Source organism: Arvicola amphibius, chromosome 6 (genome assembly GCF_903992535.2).
Source record: "Arvicola amphibius chromosome 6, mArvAmp1.2, whole genome shotgun sequence".
Classification (NCBI taxonomy): Eukaryota; Metazoa; Chordata; class Mammalia; order Rodentia; family Cricetidae; genus Arvicola; species Arvicola amphibius.
The window spans coordinates 93,564,598-93,584,362 of NC_052052.2; the positions used below are offsets into that span (position 1 = coordinate 93,564,598).

Below are 19,765 nucleotides of genomic sequence, written 5' to 3' on the forward strand. Positions count from 1 at the left end.
CTTTTCACAGCTGCGCTCCGATTCCAGTGTGACATCAAATTACTAATTATAGCTGAGCGGACCGCTTTTTACAAATGACAGTCTTAGCATGCTGCCAGCCAGCCAGCTCCACAGCAGGGACTCTGGGGGAGTAAAAGGAAACAACGTAACTGGACTCACTTGATCTCCAGGGGATTTGACCTCACTCTTTAAAAAGCCGGTGTTCTCCAGAGAGAGAGTCCCGGGGATTTACACAAATGTGCATTTTACTCCTCATTCCACACAGGTCTCCAAACTCGGGTGAAGTGAATCCCGTGTGATGGGAGGCAAAGGGTCAGAACACGAAGATTCCTTTTAACACGCCACTTTTTCCCCTGGACCCACTGGAAAGAAAGCAGCTGCCCCGCAATTGGCATTTACAGAGCTGTCTGTATTGGCAATAATCGTCGTTGATAATGGGCCTCGGAAAGCCTCCTTGTTGATTCTTACGTATCACGAATAGCACTGGCGATTAAGAGGCTGCCACTGGCTCTGACATTTTACCTAGTAGAATTAATCGTAGAACTAATCATCCATACCCTCCCACCTAAAACTGCTTCCCCCAACCAGTTTTCAGCATTTCTTCTGAAGTCTTTAAATGGTCCCCCAATTACAACTAATACCTATCCCTATCTAGTCCTTGCACTTAGAGGCAAGAATCGGAGGGTACCAGGCCACTGAGTAAGGTAGAAAGAGTTCAGCAGTGAGCCCTTCAAGAAATCTTTGTCCAACATGCCTTTCCACTCTGGGCACCCTGTCTGCTCAGGGGAGATTATTGGGGACTCTCCTCTGCAGACAGCTAATGCTTTAAACACACTCTGTGTTTGTTTCCTCTTCTCCCAGATGGAAGGGAATTGCCTTCCTTCTTCGGTGGCATGAAGAACACCCAAAGGGCAGAGCACACTTTCCCTTCAAAACAGAAGCACGAATTATTGTGCAGGCCTTAATTTTTTTTTCTGCAATACTGGCAGTCAAACCCAAGGCCTTCTATATGCAAAGCAAGCAATGTGTCATTGAGTTCCTTCCCCTGCTACAGAACTTAAAAGATAACAGCAGGAACTTCAGTCCTGTGGACCAAAGATGTTTTATAAAATAGAAGGGAGTTTGGGACAGCTGCATCGGAGAGTCAGTGATCTGAGTCCAGCTTTAAGACCAAGCAAGGAAATGCCAGTAATGGAATCTTCCTGGAGATTCCTCTAGGAATACTGGCCAACAGTAGACCACAGTTAGAGTCCTGCACTTAATAGTCATCAAAATTATGCTTGTTCTATGAAAAGCTTAAAGTGACTGATAACATATTCTGAGACATATCAGCACATGTGTAAGCATGCCCCTTGGGAGACTTTGAGGAAAGCCCGAGAGTATTCTGGGAAGTGGAGTTGTTTTGCTTGTGTTGCGGGAGATGCTGGAGATGGAACCCAGGGGTCTTTTGTGTGCTAGGCAAGAACCCTATGACTAAGCTGGATCCCTTGCTTACAAGTAGGGGTTTCCAACTTTTAATTTACTTGTAATTTTTCCTGACTGGTAAGCCTGGCATATGAAAAACTGATGAGCTCATGCATTGAGTCTCATGAGCATCTTCCAGATTTGGCACACACAGCAGCATTGAAATCGCTCAGCAGTTTTAACATGAAGTACTGTGTACTCAGCCAAGCATTGGGAACACACAGGGCTCTGATATTAGAGGTGGGAAGCCCTGTAAGCCAGCTTACTTCCAGCAAAGCTAGGGAAGAGAGAACATGTCTAACATGTAGTATGTGCTCTGAATTTAGGCCAGCCTGCTACAGATGTGCAGACTTTACAATAGTATGTAAAGTTTACTATGTTCATGTTAAGGCAGAATCAAGAGGACTTAAGAAACTTCTTTTTGAGTTTTCAGTCTATGAGAGTTCTCACATTGTCACCAGCAGTAAATATTCATGACATAGAATCTTTGACCAAATTGGAACAAACCTATTTTTTAATCAATATTATTCTTGGCCAGGCAGTGGTGGTACACGCCTTTAATCCCAGCACTCAGGAGGCAGAGGCAGGCGGACCTCTGTGAGTTCGAGGCCAGCCTGGTCTACAAGATCTAGTTCCGGGACAGGCTCCAAAGCTACAGAGAAACCCTGTCTTGAAAAACCAAAATTAATTAATTAATTAATAATTAAGTATTTTTTCCTTCTAATTTTTAATTAAGTGTGTGTGTGTTTCTGTGCACATGAATGTAGGTACCTACAGAGGTCAAAGGTCTTGGGTTCCCCTAAAACTGGAGTTGCAGGCAGTAATGAGCCACCTGAATGAAGGCTGGGATTTGAACTCAGGTCCTCTGGAAGAGTAACACATGCTCTTTACCACTGAGTCAACTTTTCAGCCCCTGGAACAAACCTGTTTTGAGGTCCTATTTTGTAGACCTTAGAGACCACTGTTTAACAGCCACATTGTTATTTATGGAAGAAGATCAAACCATCACCTTTCATATAGCTACTTAACATTCATTAAAATGCGAATTTTCTTTTTCTTGGTTGGTTGGTTGGTTGTTTATTTTTGGGGGGGGGATGGTTGTTTTGGTTTTGGTGGTTTTATTTCGATTTGATCTTTTCTTGGGTGCTGGGGGTTCAAGACAGGATTTCTCTGTGTAGCTCTGGCTGTCCTGAAACTCACCTTGTAGACCAGGCTGGCCTCAAACTCACAGAGAACTGCCTGCATCTGCCTCCCAAGTGCTGGGATTAAAGGTGTGGGCCACCACACGTGGCTATAAAAGTATTCTTAAGTAATAACTTTGTTTACGTTATCTTAAGATACTTAGAGAAAATAGCCCATAGCCAGAGTTTAACAGTTTTAAATAGCAATATGACACTTAAACTTACCACTGTTTTGCTTTTAATTACAACACAGTTTCACGGGTGTACTGAGTATGTTTTTCTTTCACATTCTACATATAAACAGATTCCAGTCTAAACTGACGAAACTGTCCTATCCAGACGCTGATGACAGATGTGGCCATTCTCCTTTTCCCACTGTGGATGTTAAAAGTTAATAAGGGTCTCGTAGGCTGTTTCCCTACCTAGGTCTACGTCAACATCTGCCCCTGTGGATGAGGAGGTCATTACGTGTCATCTTGTGGGAAAGCACCTGTTACCTTCGCCCCTTCTCAGTGAGCTTCACCCACATTCACTAATTTGCCTTTTCATGTATCAAATTTGTGGCTTAGCTGTTTGGGGAGGCGGAACTGATTTTATTATAAATCCCTAGCATCTCTTGTTACCCAAAATTGATACCATACATGTGATGTTATTCCATCAACTGCTTTTATCCTGCCTCCGGTGTGAGGATCGCCTACATTCTCTCCCTCCCAGGAACATTCTGGGGAATTTCCTACCTTATAGACTGATTATTTTTTCTTTTTATGATGAGCATAGAATTTTATTCTGTTGCATGAGTTTATTTTCATTTAGGTGAGCTTGGAATAACAAGTAAATTAGGAACATAAGCAGTCACTGGTACAACAATGACTACATGTTTTTTTAAATTGTTTGACTTGAAGTGTCCCAGGAATAGCCATCAAAAACACACCAAGTAACCATCTTTGACGTTGAGGCTTACAGTGAAAAACATATTTAAGTAGGTTACTAAGTGATCACATCAAACAAAAATTCATTTCATTCTAAATACAAGTCCTTTAATCGCAACGTATGATGATACATCTAATCCTCTGCATTAAAACCTTCTGGTACCAAATCCTGTTTGCGTTAAACACACAAGTGTTACCAAGGCCCTCATCTTCCGTGTACGGTTTGTGTGCAGGACTGAAACAAAAGCGGCTCCGTGTTCTATAATCGTGGGCTCTGTGCATTAAATCTTAAGAAGCATATATTTCTCACTTTCCTATTGCTAACACCATTTGTAATACAGTTGGCTATTTTGTATAAAATATAGAATGAAAATAAAACCCAGTGTTGTTTTAGTTTGAATTCTGTATGTTCTAGAGTTATAGTTGTGACTGTAGACACAAATTTAATTTCTTGTAGTATTTTTTAAATTTCATCTGAAAGATAACTTAATTTTTTAATTGAATACAAAAGCCTATATCACTTCTCATCTTGTAAGCCTTAAAATGGACTGCACTAAACTCTGTACAAATAGCAGTAGTTGAGCATATACATGCATGTATATATGTGCTAGCTAATCCTTATTAGAAAAAATTACTTTCCTTAAATTATTTATGTTGGTTAAAAAATTGGTAAAAATATTATATTGATTAAAAAAATCCTTACATTTTTGGTTTTACATTACGAGATTCTGTAAAAAGTCATAATTTTACATTTTAAGAATAAAGGGTAAGTAATACGAAACAAGTTTTTGGGGCCTTGCTCTTTGCCTCCTGTCTACCTGGCTCCATGGGAAGCATCTGGAGCCTCCCACCTCCTTCTGCTGAGGTTGCCACCTCCCCAGGTGTCTGTCTCACCTCCATCCTTGTCTCCTGAGCCATCCGCGGAGGCTTGTGGTCACATCTAGAATTGAGTGTGCTGTTCGGAACATTTTAAAGTCTCAAACGCCAGGCTAAATCTGCTCCTAAAGGATCCTTTATCTCCCTTATTAAGCCGGGGGGATTAGAATTAATTAAAAACTTACCTCCATGCTGAATGTGGTGCAGACTCTCCTGCCCTTCTTCGTTTATCTCTTAGATCAGTATTGCAGCATGGTTTGCTGCTCGCTGGAGGACAGTACTGACCGCTGAGAGAGTTTAGTGTAGGCTTTAGAAGAAGTCAAGAGCTTTCACTGTTTCTGCAGATGTTGCCCTCCCATGGCTCATAGCAAGGTCAGTGTTCCCAGGGAATTCACTGCCTCCTACGAATCAATTTATAGCTCCCTTCTACTTCGGTCATATTTTCTGGCCACTACGCATGGACTTTTGCTTTAGGTCAGCAAAATTGCAATCACTAAATCACACACTATGATGAGACATTCCCCAAGAAAATCTAAACCATAGAAAAGTAACACGAGGGGGAAAAAAATTCCTGTCTTTGGCCGTATGTATAAAAGCATTAGATTTTAGTCCATAGGTTTAATAAATATTACATCAATTTAAATAAGTATTCCAAGAAGTAACTTAGCTAATTTTTATTATACGGCCACATTCTATTCTTGAGTTTCTAGTTTTTGTTTGTTTTCTTGTTGTTGTTGTTGTTGTTGTTTTGTTTTGTTTCTTTAGGATTACTAGTCAGGGTTTTCTGCTGGGTAACCTCTGCTACAGAGCTCGGGTTCTCTAACCAGTGAGACAAGCATGTGTGGAACTGGAGCCGCCGAGGCAGGCAGTAAGAGTCACTGTCTGGTGTCACCGTGGCTGCATCTATCCAGTGTGTTCCCTGGGTCACCGTGTGCTCTGGACAGCAGCCCTTGGATACACTGAGTTTGCCAGCCCTGCTGACAGATTCTTCAACATAGAGGGCTGCATTGCAAACCCATGTGCAATATGTGACCAGCGAGTAAAAACTGAAATCAAAGGTTTATAGTATTGATTTACTATATTTATTTATATATTGATTTATATACTATATTGATTTATATACTGTATAAGTTATAGTATATATATGTCAATATATAAAGTATTGATTTATATACTATAAAACACGGTTTATAGTATTGACGGCCTAGGTTTTACCTTATCTTTTACGATCCTGGAAGGAAAAAGGAAAGGGCCGAGAGAAGACACACTCAGTGAGTGGGCAAGCACTATATGTTGCCTTCCAGTTCACACACCAACCCTGTCACGTAGCTGTGATTGTCTTCCTTACTCAGCTGAAGAAGCAGTGTGGGGCTGACCAAGCAGCTGGCCCAGGTCATGGCTAGTGAGGCAATGTTTAATGTGACACCGTGTAGAAAAGAAAAGATAGCTGTGCTCAGGATTTCTCAGTCACAGCTTTGTCTAAAGAAGCCATGCCCGCAAACATGGCAAGCCAGTCACGGGAACCACTGCTCCGCCCCTTCAAAGTGTGTGACTCGTGAAATCCTCATGACAACCCTCTACTTGCTGATACTTAAAGATGAGAAAACCAAGTCACAGAAGGAGTGACCTGCTGAAAGACACGTAGCTAATATTTAGACAGCTGAGATCAACCTAACAGCCAGTCTGGGCCCAGCTGTATATAGAACCACAGGCTTTGGTCCTTATCCCCTGGACAGAAGTAGGAGTGCAGAGTCAGCCCATAGCTGGGCATTTTCCAGCATGCAAGTGAAGGACTGGTCACGTGCTCACTCATTTTATCCGGAATCCAGATGCAGACACTGGAGTGGTAGATGGTGGGGAGGAAGGTGCCTCTGGGTATGTCTTTAGCCGTGCTGATTGATGTGTTTGTCCGTCACACTGATAGCGATCCCAAATCTTGAATCCAGCCCTTACCTTGCCTGCGATGAGTGGGTCTGGATTTGGGTGTGTTACTAAGCACTGTTCTAGGGAGAGCATCTAGGAAAGGGGCATTTGCCCACCGGTATTGGACTCCTCTCCTCCGGCTGCCCTGCCAAGGCCCTGCCTTTGCCTCTTGATCCTGTCAGTAAGCCCTTAAGTCATTTAACCAATCTGGACGCCCTTTTCTGAACTTGATCCAGTCTAAATAATTCACATCCTTAGTGCCTGTGAAATTCACAAGCAAGCTTAGTAATATAGTACAGGGTACCCAGAGTTTTATGAGGTAGGATTAGACTTTCCCCTGTCACATGGGGGAATTCTGCTGGGGTGAGCCTGAAATGGCATTCATCTTCGTGAATGTGACTTGTCTTCCAAACACACAGAGTAGAGTGTAATCTACTCTGTCATCTGTGGCATATCATCTTAGTCCTCAAATGTCTTGAATTCACACAAAAATAAAACAAAAACATCTTTCTCCAGTAATTTCTTGCATATATAAATGGGTTATAGAATAAAAGTGGATGCCTAAATCCCTAACACTCTCCAGCTCCCACCCCGTAAGCCCAAAGCATAACTGCACAAAGACGTTCAAAATGTCTTCCTGGAGATTCTCTGTCCCGGACTCCCAAGCTTTATGGGGAGGTCTGACTGCTTCTCCGGGGCCCTGATTTTTTTTTTAACATCAGAATCAGGTGTTTCCTCTTACTGCTTTCAGACTGAAGCTTGCTAAAACTTCAGGGTTTGTGTTTCATTCACCTCAAAACACTGTTTGGGGAGCTGGGATGATATCGCAGTGGGTAAAGTGCCATGCAAGCATGAGAACCTGAGTTCAAATCCCTCAGGCCCAGGTAAAAAGCCAGGCACAGTGGTGTGCTTCTGTAGCCTCTGCACTGTGGGGGAGATGGGGTGGGTAGAGATAGGAGAGCCTACATAGTTATACATATGTATACATGCACTCCTCTCTCTTTTTTCTCTCTCCCTTCCTCCCTCCCTCCCTCTCTCTCTTCTCTCTTCTCTCTTCTCTCTCTCTTCTTTCTGTGTCTCTGTCTCTCTCTCTCTCTCTCTCTCTCTCTCTCTCTCTCTCTCTCTCTCTCTCTCTCTCTCTCCTTATATTTATAGTTCTAAATCCAGTACAAGTGACATCCCTGTCTGTGACAGTAACTCAGGAACTGCCTATTGAATAGAACCCTTGAATTTCTAAAACTTGCCAACCCTTCTTTATAAAGAGAATGATGTTGATGATGATTTCAGTCACAATATACCCAAAATGCTCTCTTCTCAAAGTGAAGCAAAATAAGTAAAGCTAGTAATTTAGAAATGCATAGTACAGTATACATATACATCCATACTGGACAATGTATGTCTGCATACCTTTGTATTCTTTATAAAATGAGAGGGAGATGTGTATCATTCAGACATTTGAAGGGCAAGAAATGTCTGAAAAAGAACCATTTGGGGATCAGTATTAGGCTAAAGGGAGCAGTATATTATATTGGATTCCTTGCAGCTGAAAGTAATAAGCTATGGTTAGCAGAAAGGAATTGGGGTGGGGGAGGTGGTTTGGCCTTTGAACTTTCCCAGAGTGCAGATTGCACGAAGTACAATCCACATAATCTTAAAACTAGATGCCTGAGTTCTATATGCCTGGGCACAGGCTAATGCTTTTTCTCCACTGTAACCTACACTTGGAGTTTCTCCAGCCCTCTTGCATTGGTGAACAGAAGTGCAATTGCCCGCCTGCCCTCTTGGTTACTTGTAAAGGGTAAAATTTCCCAACTTAATCCACTGTCTGGTACAAGATTATTTCTTTGGAGTTATCCAGTGGGAATTCCCCTCCTGGCTGTGGTGGGGAGCAACTGCCAAGCCTCTGATTGCATGCACACAGCTCATGGCTGGGACTCTGTTGGGCAAGAGGGCACTCTGTAGTCAGCATTCCGTTTAGGCTGCCCAAGAGTGTCGGAGGGTATTGTTGGGTTGTACAATACATATGTTAACTACTTGGAGAGTTTCTTATAAGAAAGTAAGCCAACGAAAGCCACCAGGTTCATTCCTATGGAAATCATGAAGTGTCACTGATGGGGAGCATGCCAGCCTCTGATCCCTGTAGGAATGTTTCCAGTGGCCACAGCGCACTGGCTCCCCTGATGATGTCAAGAACCTCACACTTCATTGCCCCTGCCTTGGTGGGTGAAACAAACTTCAGTGTCCAGGATGGAGAGAACAAATAGCTTCTAGGCTTTAGTCAAGCTCTTCCCTCTTCTTCTCATTTGTTCTAGGCCAAAGAGCTTCCAACTTTAAAGGATAATGACTTCATCAATGAGGGCCAAAAGATTTATATTGATGACAACAACAAAAAGATATTCCTGGAAAAACTGAAAAAGGATGTCGAGGTAAGAAAAACCGATAAGAAGGATATGCCACTGGGTCACTCGACTCTCCTGGCTTTTTAATTCAGCTTTTCAAATCTATAGTGAAGGCAGAAATGTATATATTCTACATTAGCTGTGGCTCACATATAAGTAGATAGGCCCCATGTTACAGGATCTGGTTTTATGATGAAGTATGTCAAGTCAGGATGACAAAAACCAGAGAGCCCTGCTGTCCCTGGCCTTTGGTGGTGAAGATGTCCTACCCACAGCAGCCAGTATGGGAAGGGCAGGAATGCTGGCTTCGCTCCAAAACCAGAGCATGTCAGACAGGAACACTGGTGACTCAGAGTCGGTCACACTTCCCTCTGAATCATATCTCCATGTTGGTATGCACAACCTCACCTCTGTTCACTGTTTCCACCAGCTGTGTGGACACCATGAGGCCAAAGAACCAGCCTTGCCATGCCTAGGGCCCAGCATGGAGCTGTTTGGGTCCATGGTCCTCGGTGAGGGTGGCAAGAAATAGGACTCATTGTTCCAGTGAGATTTTAGCCTATTATAAAAGAGATTTGTTCTTAATACTGGTTTTTTAAAAGAATTAAAACCTCTTTTTATCATTTTGTTTATCTTTCTGTTTGGCTTCCTTATTTCATTCTTCCAGTAAATTCAGGGAGGGGGAGTTATTGTCTCGTAATTTGTCGAGACAGTACAACAATAATTTTAAAGCAGACAGTTACTCACTAGGTTTCTCTTAGCTATTACTTCTGTTCATGCATGTGCCCCTTTTTTGTTTTTACTTTGAAATACTGTTTCCTACATACTGAGATACGCTACTTAGACAATACTTGGAGAAAGGCTTTGTGGAAAGAATGTCTTTCTCAGTCTTTAAGCAAAAATAATTTGAATGGCTAAAGAATGAATGCCATGCATTTGATTCCCCGTGAAGGCTATTCTCGGTTACCTGTAGGTTATTAACTGCATCTTTTTCTGTTGTTTAACCTCCATGGTATATGTATGTAGATGACTCCATGGTATATGTATGTAAATGACTTACTTGCACAGTGAGTCGTTTGGTTTTGTGGGGGGTTTTTGTGGTTTTGGGGTTTTTTTTGTTTTTGGGGTTTTTTTTTTTTTTTTTTTTTTTTTTTTTTGTAAGGTAAGTGTTTTTCTCGTGTACCATTCTTTCTCTCACCTTTTTATAATGAACAGTTTGCTCGGTTGTCAGTGCTTCCTTTAAAAACATCTGTTAGTTAAGTATTTCCTCTTTGCTTGACAATCAACTTGATCTATCTGGTAATTAAGAACTGCAGCATAGAGGAAACATTTCTTTTAGATTTTCACTTCCTAATAAAAAAATTTCTGATCCCAAAAATTATCATTTTAGCAGTTGTTGTAAGTATCTCTTAGGGTGATCTGTGACCTACCCAAAAATTTTGGGTTTTTTTCTTGCCCTTGGTTGCATACCACGTAGGGTAGTAAGCCTCCAGGAAGAAGGTACCCTGGGCAGTTCAGACCCACAGTCAGTGCTTTTGTTGTCTCTAGAAACGCTGGTGATTGAAGGGTTAGGTGGGTTAGTCCTGTGTATGGCTCTCACATACAAATAGCTGTTAGGGGCAGTGGAGGCAGAGCATAAAGTGCTCATTCATTTAAAATGTTTCTCAGTGGCTGGTAACAGTGTCTTTACTTTTAAAACCATGCAGAAGCATCATTAAATTTTTAAGCAGGTAATTATGCTGAAACAACTTGACATCTGGTCTTGATAATGAGACTAGCATTTAATCTAGTTTTCTTTTTTCATGAGTTCCATGCTTTCTAATTTTGACAATTGGCCTGACTGCTAAAATTTCAAGTTGACATGCCTGCATGTGTGTTTGTGTGTTTGCGTGCTCATGTGTGTGGGTGCTATTATGTGCGTCTCTGTGTATATTATTTTCATTTTTTAATTTTCTTTCCATAAACTATTTATGAGTTTAAGCCAGACATGATGTGCTTCTCAGAATACAGAGGCAGGTGGATCGCTGTGAGTTCAAGGCCTGCCTGGTCTACAGAGGGAGTTCTAGGTCAGCTAAGTCCACACAGCAAGACCTTGCCTCAAAAGAGGAAAAAATTTAAAGAAGAAGCAAAGAAGGTCAGAGTTTATTATAACTCAATAGATGGCTTGTGTTTTTCTTTGAAAAAGAAGACATGATAGTCATTTGAAAATTTATTCTAATTATTTTTAATTTATTCCTTGCAACAAAAATCCTCTTTTGTTCCTATATGCCAGGCAGGATCTGGTAGTCTAGATAACTTTCATACTTACATTCTGTATATATATGAAACCCCTTTCCTTCAAAAAAGCTAAAAAGATGCTTGGAAAGAACAAAACTCTCATTTCTCTCGTGTTTCTTGTCAACTCTGATTCTGACAGAAAGGAAAGTCAATGACACCAAGGCCCCCACATCACAGTTTAAATCTGTGCTCTCCCAAGTGTCCGGAGTGCACTCTCAGCTTCTCGTGTTGTGGATCCACAGCTGTGGCGATGCACAAAGACTCGGGAGGCAGGTGGACAGCATCTATGGAGCGTGGCGTTTTTCCCACTAAAATTACTTTCTTCAGCCTTAAAACACCTACTTCTGTTTGGGTGCCGTTACTCTCCATCTTTGTCCACTGGAAAGTTGGTCCAGGGTTGCTGGCAGACAGCTACCGAATCAGACCATGATTTAAATACTCAAGAGTCCACACTCCTAACTACATTAACATGAAATGTAGACCGGGAGCTGCGAGAGCACAGCCAAGACCTGGTGTTCTGATACGGCTTTAAAGGAGGATGACTACAGTTTTTTATTTTAATATAATCTTTAATTCATTTTTTTTGAGAATTTTATGGGGAGTGCAGTTTTTAACAATGTGGTCAAATGCTGAACAGTCTGGTTAGAGTTTTAATTCACGTCTCATAGAGTTGAGAGGTGGGTTTGAGGAAATAAGGAAGTTCATTTAAGACTGCTGAGAATAGTTTAACCTGCTTCTTGACCACATGACCTGGTAGAAGAGTTGGCTTCAGTACTCATAAAAATCATGAGGAGAAGGTACCATCTCCAGGAATTAATACAGACCAGTGTGTGTGGGGGGATGGGGGTGGGTGAGTCCATAATGGGCTATGTGCTTGGCGTGTACAAGGCCCTGGGTTCAAGACCCAACACTAAAAAGAAAATTTAGAAGACATGTATTTGGCATAATGAGGAATTTATTCTAAAGAGATCAGATTAGATTGGATGTTATGCAAGGAAAGAAGAGACAACCAGAGGCCTAGCAGCACAAGGCTTATTTAGAAAGGCAGGCAGGACCTAAGCAGTTCCGAGTCTGCACTTTGAAACATTATATATTTTTAAAATAAATACATGAGTTAAGACAGGCATGGTGACTCACACCTTAATCCCCACACTCAAGAGGCAGAGACAGGTAGACGGCTATGAGTTTGAGGCCAGCCTGGTCTACATACTGCGCTCCAGGCCAGCCAAGACTACATAATGAGACACCCACCTCAAATACATACATGCATACATACATGCATACATATGTACGTACGTACATATGAAGATTAAAAGGGCTAGTAAGGGGAAAGAGTAGATATGTCTTGTGTTTCCTACATTCGCAGGGCACCAGTCCCACAATGGAGCCCTGGTCCCTAGCCTGCCTTCTTCTGCCTGTGGGCTCGTACTATGATTTCTCATTGGGACTCTCCTCTACCCACAATGTTTTGGTTTTACTGCCCCCCTCATTCTACTGAGCCACCAAAGTGATTTTCAATAAAGTTAGTGAGAGACGAGAGCTAGCGAGTCAGGAGCCTTTCCCACGTGTGTCTCCTCTTGACTCATACCTGTCTTCCAACTTAAATTATATAGACAAGTTCCGTTTCATTTTTATCCGGAACCTCCTGACCTGCCATGTCACAGACGTGCCCTTTATATGTGGAAGCAAACTTCCTCCAATCCAGCCAGTGGCTTCCATCACGCAAGAGCGATGGCACATTCTCAAGGAGCTGAGGCCCTCCGCCTATTGCAGCTGCACTCTGCAGAGCCCGCCGACAGATGGGCTGCTCGGGCTGCCCTCAGCGCAGCCGTCCACACTTCAGCGGATCAATTAGAATGTTGCACACCATGTATCTGTGTGCATCCAATTAATTAGGAAAATGAAAGGGAGAAGAGAGAGCATGGGAAGTCGGGGAGTTTGACAGGCGGGAGGGGCCAGACCTACAGCTGGGTCTTGCCTCACCAGACACTGTAGCCTTGTCTGGAAAGGGGGGCAGTACCCCTGGGACCGCATGGGAAGCAGAGCACGTTAGCGTTGTCATCAGCCAGACCTGGAGTGGGCACAGAGGGGGCGCGGCGCTTACCTGAGCACTGACACTTCACTCACTGGTTGATAGGGCCATATGGGCTTTACTTGGTGGTGACAGACAGCATGCTAATTATCTGCTAGGAGTATGCTTAATTCCAAGTGTTTTCCAGAAGGCTCCTGGGAGCTCTGCTGGAAGCTACCTGGGGACTGCCTGGTTCTCTCCATTAGCCAGTCCTCATTGTTGAGATAAGCCCCCTCCCCTACCCCCAGGGCTCTTCCCTAACATCTACTTATGCTCTTAGGAGTACCTCCACTTCTACATAATAGATGCCCGCCTCAGAAACCAGCTTTGCATTTGGGCGTGAGGTACAATAACCCTAGGTGCCTAAGATGTTGAAACCACATGAAGGAGCCTCTCGGGTCCCCATTAGCATTCTTTCCGCGCACTCCCTTGCAGCCTCCTCCAATGTGTGTTCTTCTGATCCTAAATTCTCCTAAATTCTTTGAATTTTTAGCAGTTGTTAAGTTGGAACTGACCTGTCCCCCTCCCCTCCAGTTCCTTGCACAGTTAAAACTCATGGACTACAGCCTCCTGGTGGGAATCCACGACGTCGAGCGAGCAGAGCAAGAAGAAGTGGAGGATGAGGAGAACAACGGGGAAGAGGAGGGAGAGAGTGACGGCACCCACCCCATCGGGACTCCGCCCGACAGCCCTGGGAATACACTCAACAGCTCACCACCTTTGGCTCCTGGCGAGTTTGATCCAAACATTGATGTTTATGCAATTAAATGCCATGAAAGTAAGCTCAGTGCTATTGGCTCTTTCTGCCTAGAAAGTGGTTTGATTTTTGCACCGTGATCTATCAGTACTTACAAGGGTGCTGCCATGCAGGGCTCCTTCTATTGAGTCAAATGTGTTGATATCAGACAGTCCTGTGTTTAAAGGGAACAGTGGTTCCTCGTGTTAAAGGATGAAAGAAAACTGCAAACCATTTTTGTTGTTTTGTTTTGTTCTTTAGACAGGGTTTCTCTGTGTAGCCCTGGCTGTCCTGGATCTCATTCTGTAAACCAATCTGGCTCGAACTTGCAGAGATCCTCCTGCCTTTGCCTCCTGAGTGTTGAGATCATGTGTTGTCACCACCACCACCTGACCTACCATTTTTTTATATACACACATACACGTGTGTAAATAATGGATATGACAGATCCTTCTAATGTATTCTGACAGGTGTATACAGCAATGCAGCCCAGCGTGTTTGCAGATCACAACCTCAATGTTGTATCTCAACGTCAAAAAGCTAGATACCCCAGATTACATAAGCAATTTTTTGAATTTTTTTTTCTTGCCAGGCTCAATGGCAAAGGCCCATAACCTCATCTGTCCTGGATGCTGAGACAGGAGGATCACAAGTTTAAAACCTGCCTGAGCAATTTAACAAGAGCCTGTCTCAAAATGAAAGCTGGTCTGTAGCTGTAGCTCACTGGTAAAGCCCTTGTCTGGCATGTGTGAGGTCCTGGGTTCAAGCCCCAGGACAGAGGCTGGAAAATCCTACTTGACTCTCTTTTAAATAGATCCAGTATGTCACAGATCTGTCTTGAAAGAGGCAAGTGTGTGCAGCCCACTGTGCCCCTCAGGTGACCTCATGGGAGAGCTGAGTTAGCATTGCATAGCCTGCCTTTTTAGGGAGGTAGAGGCAGACCCTGACACACCTAACACAACAAGGAGTCACTGCCCCTTCTGCTGTCCCTGTGCTGGCACCTGCGACCCTCCTCCACAGTCACACCTGTCTCAGCCCTCAGGGTCTATCTAGGTGTTTGCTTGTTTCCTGCCTTAGCTGCATGGGCATTGCAAAAGCTATTTTACTGATATAGTTTTTAAAAAAAACTGCCTATTTAAATAATAAAATAGTCAATTTGTTCTACCACACATCCCTTTTTTTTTAATTTGGCATATCAGCCAAGCAGGTTTGGGTTGTATTTTGCTATGTTTTTAATTTTACCCACCGAAATCATTCCTTAAACATAAGAAAATTAGATATAATTGAATATACATTTCTTACTCTTTATAATTGAAACAATATATTTTTGAAACTATGTAGAAAGTAGATAATAGAGGCATAAAATCCTTTATTCAGCTCTGATACTCTCTCCAAGGGGAAGTATGTACAGTGTTGGTAGTAGACAGGGATTAATAAGCATAATTAATCCTACTTGTTTTGCAGAAAGCTCTAACAATGCATTTTTCTTTACACAAACTACACTGTCATTAAATAAATGCAGATTAGGAAACAAAATCAAAGCCCAGATAGCAGCCTTCGTGCGCTGTTCTGACTTCCAGGTGTTCTTGTTTTGGTGCAGGGAGCCAAGCGGGATGTGGTTTCTGGGATGTGGTTTCTTCATTCCTCCACTGCGTCCCCTGCCTGAGTAGCTTGTGTTTGTTCATGTGTTGTCACATGTCCCACAGCCTCTGCTCCCCTCCCTTTCCAGACTCACCCAGAAAAGAGGTCTACTTCATGGCAATTATTGACATTCTTACTCATTACGATGCAAAAAAGAAAGCTGCCCATGCTGCAAAAACTGTTAAACATGGCGTAAGTACTGGCTCCCTCCCCCACCCTTCGCCCCACAGGTTCCTGGTACTGCCCGTAGCCTGTGAACACTTCTCTGTCATTCTGCCTAGCTGTTCTCGGTTCTGGGATGAGGATTATCTGGGGTGAGGGGTCAGCATAACCAGGTAAGGCCAGCCTCAGTACGAGTGCTTACCCTGCCTTAGACTCAGCCTTCCACACAGAGTTCATAGCCCTGCGCATCTGTAGGTCCTTCCATGTTTGAAAAACACCCCAAAGATGAGCATACTTGAGATAGTTCAGTGTTTTCCTAGGAAATGCTCCGGCCTGACGCAGGTGCTCCAAAATGTACAGGATTGACTTTCTTTTCTCACAATAATCTCTTTTTCTGCCACAGACATCTTTGCGTATAAGATCAGCGTCTTGTATCCGCCCCCATCACTTACCATGCATGGATCCAAGACACTGCTGAATCCCCATTAAAAGCCTTTGGGGGACATTCCCTTCTCCCCTCCCCCTTTTTTTTTTAGAAAAAAAGGGCTTCAGTGAACTTTTACACCAAACCTTTTCTCCTACATAGGGCCGTTAGTGTGAGGGCATTTAATTTAATGTAATTTTAGTATATTCCCGCTCACCCCACTACCCGTTCCTCAGTGGATTTTTTTTTTTTTTTAATAATGGAGACACTGAGGATGACAGCCCCAGAAATAACTCCCAGACGTTTGATATAGTACTTCATGCCTGTAATCCCAGCACTTGGATGACTGAGGCAGGAAGGTTGAAAGTTTAAGGGTACCCAGGGCTCCATAGGGAGACACTATTTCAATCTAAAAAAAGTGCAGTACATTGGAAGGTTTCGAGCAGAAAGGTAATGTCTCAAATGTGACTGGTTTGGGGGGGAAGGGTGTGTTGGGGTTTATTTCTTTTTATTTGCATGCATGCATACATGCATGGTCCCTGCAGGCACCAGGAGAATGCTGGATCCCATGGAACTGGAGTTATAGACAGTTGTGAGCTGCCATTTGGGTACTGGGACTAAAACCTGGGTCCCCTGGGAGAGCAGCCAGTGCTCTAACTGCTGAGCCATCTCTCCCACCCATTTCTGTTGCTGTTGTCTTCCATTTTAATGTTGCAGTGGTCACAGGTCTGTGTTAGCCGTCTCTGGGGCTTCCCCAGACCGGCCTCATTTTCACACAGATTCCTGAGAACTTTGATTTGCTTGTCCAAGTGGCAGCGATACATGTGAGTAGCAGTTTAAGGACACGGGCTGCTCAGCTGTGTCCTTAACTGTGGGGTTGGGGTGTGGCTAGTGGTGAGGTGATTGTCAAGCGTGTTCACCTGCATTTGGAATTTGCTGTAGATGCTGAGTGGTAATTTGAAGAAGGAGATTATGAGCGTCTCATTAATATCCGTTTTCTTCACAACCACCTAGGCTGGAGCTGAGATCTCAACCGTGAATCCAGAACAGTATTCAAAGCGCTTTTTGGACTTTATTGGGCACATCTTGACGTAACCTCCTGCATGGCCCCCATGGACATGAGCGCGGGAAGGCTGGTGGCGGCTTCGGTGTGGGAAAGTTACAACCAAACCTGATGAAGCACCCACCTTGCAGGAAGCAAACCTCCTTGTTTACATCTTCAAGCCGAGATGACTGAAGTGGGGGGCTACTCGCTTTAACAGCTACCTGATATTTCCCAGCACCGTTCTAGCTATTTCTGACTCTGTATGTGTGCGCAGGTGTGTATACACACACTCTAGCACACATTTTAAAATAATTAATTAATATTAATTAATTAAAGCCAGTCAGCTTGAATCAGAGCTTGTAACAACCAACCCCGTCTGATTCCAGCCGTGGCTGAATGGATAGATGAAGGGACAGCCTATGGGGAGGGGAAGAGGAAATGCCTGCCAGCACAGCCGTGGCAGCACCGCAAGATAAAGTGCAGCTCACTTTGCTGAGGTAAGATGTCAGAGTGTTCACTGATGATGATGGTAATGATAGCAATGATGATGATTAAAAGAAGGATCGATTTACTTCAAATGCTACACTCCTGGCCCGCACAGAGACTGCCCCCCAATGATGGTTGCCTAAGCGCACAGCCCCAGGCAGAAGGACGCTAGCATCTCCCTGTGTACTGGCTCAGGGCTCTGTCCTAACCGTGTCACCCCTCCCCGGTGTCCCAGGCTGAGCCCTTCATCTTCCAAGAGTCTGATGCCAAGACTGTCTACAATTTCACCTACCTAAATGCTTCCAGGAAAACCGCTTGCTTCTCTTTTCTCGCCTGGAGACTCTCATCGTTAGACCCTGGTGATGAGCCGCAGAAATGCATTCTGCAAAACAGATGCATAACTGCCCTGAAAGGTGCATAGTTTGGGGCAATAGGAGCTACACCTCCCACTGCAGAAAGATGAGCAAAGGGTTGAAATCCTCCTGTAACCCAAGGCAAATCCCAATTAATGAGGTTTATGTTCAACCATTGTTGAAAGAGTGGCATTTTGTTATGTATTACCCCCTTTAACTGAAACCCTCAGTTTTACTGTTTACATGGTTAGAAAAACAGGGATATTTTTGAATCTAAAAATTTAATATACAGCATGTGATTTTTGAAGTTTACATGTCAAGCCATTTTGCAGTGTAAGGAACATGTTGTGTTTTGAGATATGTCTTGCAGTTGTGTTTTTGAGTGAGTGTTTTGTTCGGAGTACCTAGTAGACAGGCTTTCACGTAAAAGCAAAAGGATTTTGTTCCTCGAGATGTGTATTTATCAACCTAATGTTTATTAAACCCAAAATCTGGTTATGTAAGTTCCTTGCCCTAAACTGTGCTGGTTGTGTTTAACCAAGTTAAAAGCCTCCCAGTACCAATCATGTACCCACCACCTCCCCTGTGTTCCTAAACGGCCTCAAGTAACAGAATACTTCACTTGCTTAGAGTATTATCAGCTTACATGCTGTGCTGAAGCTGTGCCTTTAAAACCCCCTGTTTAATATGTGAGATGGTCTTTGTGGGCAGTTTGGAAAGGAAAGTAAAAGTCCACCTTTCAATAATTACTTAGAAGTCAACAAGCCCCAGGGAGGCTGCCTTCCCAGTCACTTCAGTTCAGGGCTCTCCAGGTACAGCTGTGCCCGATGTGTGGGAGCCAGCATCAGCACCGTCGGACCCCGACGTACTGACCTGCCACGATTCTTACCTGATGGTGTTAACTCCACTGTAACATAGGTGTGCAAATCTGTATTTGATGCATTTAAAATAATCAATGCTGTGTGATTCGGTTTCCGGGCACTATTAATAGTGGCGTTTGAAGCTCTACTGTAGCTTTTGATCTCAAAACTTACAAACCCAAGAGCCCAAACCTTAAGTAAAACCAGAAGTACTCATACATGATCTGAGTAACCATTTCCTCGGCGGCCAATCTGTACGCTCGTAGACGTTTACGAAAAACGCTTTGGTTTTTGTCTGTAATCATCTCTGTCATGCAGATAAACTGTTTGGACAAAAGCGAGGACGTGTGTGGTGTCCCAGTGCTACCACTGCACTCAAGGCAAGAGCCAGGCTTTATGAATAAAGCACTTTGATGCCTCACACAGTTGTGCTTCTCTGTGCTGGCGACTACCCGTGAGTAGGACTGGGGGTTCCTCAGCCAAGGGATGTGACAGTTTTTAACCCTGTAGGGCCTGCCCTTCAATCTGCAGTGATTAATAAGACATGGAAATGACAAATGGACTCCTTACACAATAGACAAGTAAAAACAAAACCACAGACGGGGCTGGAGGACGGCTCGCCACGCCCAGCACTTGCCGCACAAGTACCCACGTAAACGCTAGGTGGGCATAACAGCCCACTGCTAATTCCAACACTCCGAAAGCAGGAGAGGGACAACTAGACTAGCCATATTGGCAAGCTTTGAGTTCAAGTGAGAGACCTGTCTCAATGGAGACCTGACTTGAGGAAGCCTCCTGATGTCAAATCTCAGGTCTGCACAAACACACACACACACACACACACACACACACACACGTATACACACACCTCAGTGAATACTGTGTAAAGGTGTGCGATTATTTACAAATAACCCATGCTAGTTTGGTCATAGCATGTT

At 43.5% G+C, this 19,765-nt stretch overlaps 1 protein-coding gene across 2 annotated transcripts in view; it reads left to right on the forward strand.

Moving 5' to 3' along the window:
* Pip4k2a (phosphatidylinositol-5-phosphate 4-kinase type 2 alpha) overlaps positions 1–19,248 on the forward strand; it is a 164,480-nt gene extending 145,232 nt beyond the window's left edge. For both annotated transcript variants that reach the window (XM_038333403.1, XM_038333404.1), the window contains exons 7-10: positions 8,686–8,799; positions 13,655–13,898; positions 15,586–15,689; positions 17,098–19,248. In XM_038333403.1, coding sequence (XP_038189331.1) covers positions 8,686–8,799; positions 13,655–13,898; positions 15,586–15,689; positions 17,098–17,178 — 543 coding nt within the window. In that variant the 3' untranslated portion in view covers positions 17,179–19,248. The remainder of the gene's footprint in view (positions 1–8,685; positions 8,800–13,654; positions 13,899–15,585; positions 15,690–17,097) is intronic.
* The last annotated feature ends 517 nt before the right edge of the window (positions 19,249–19,765 follow it).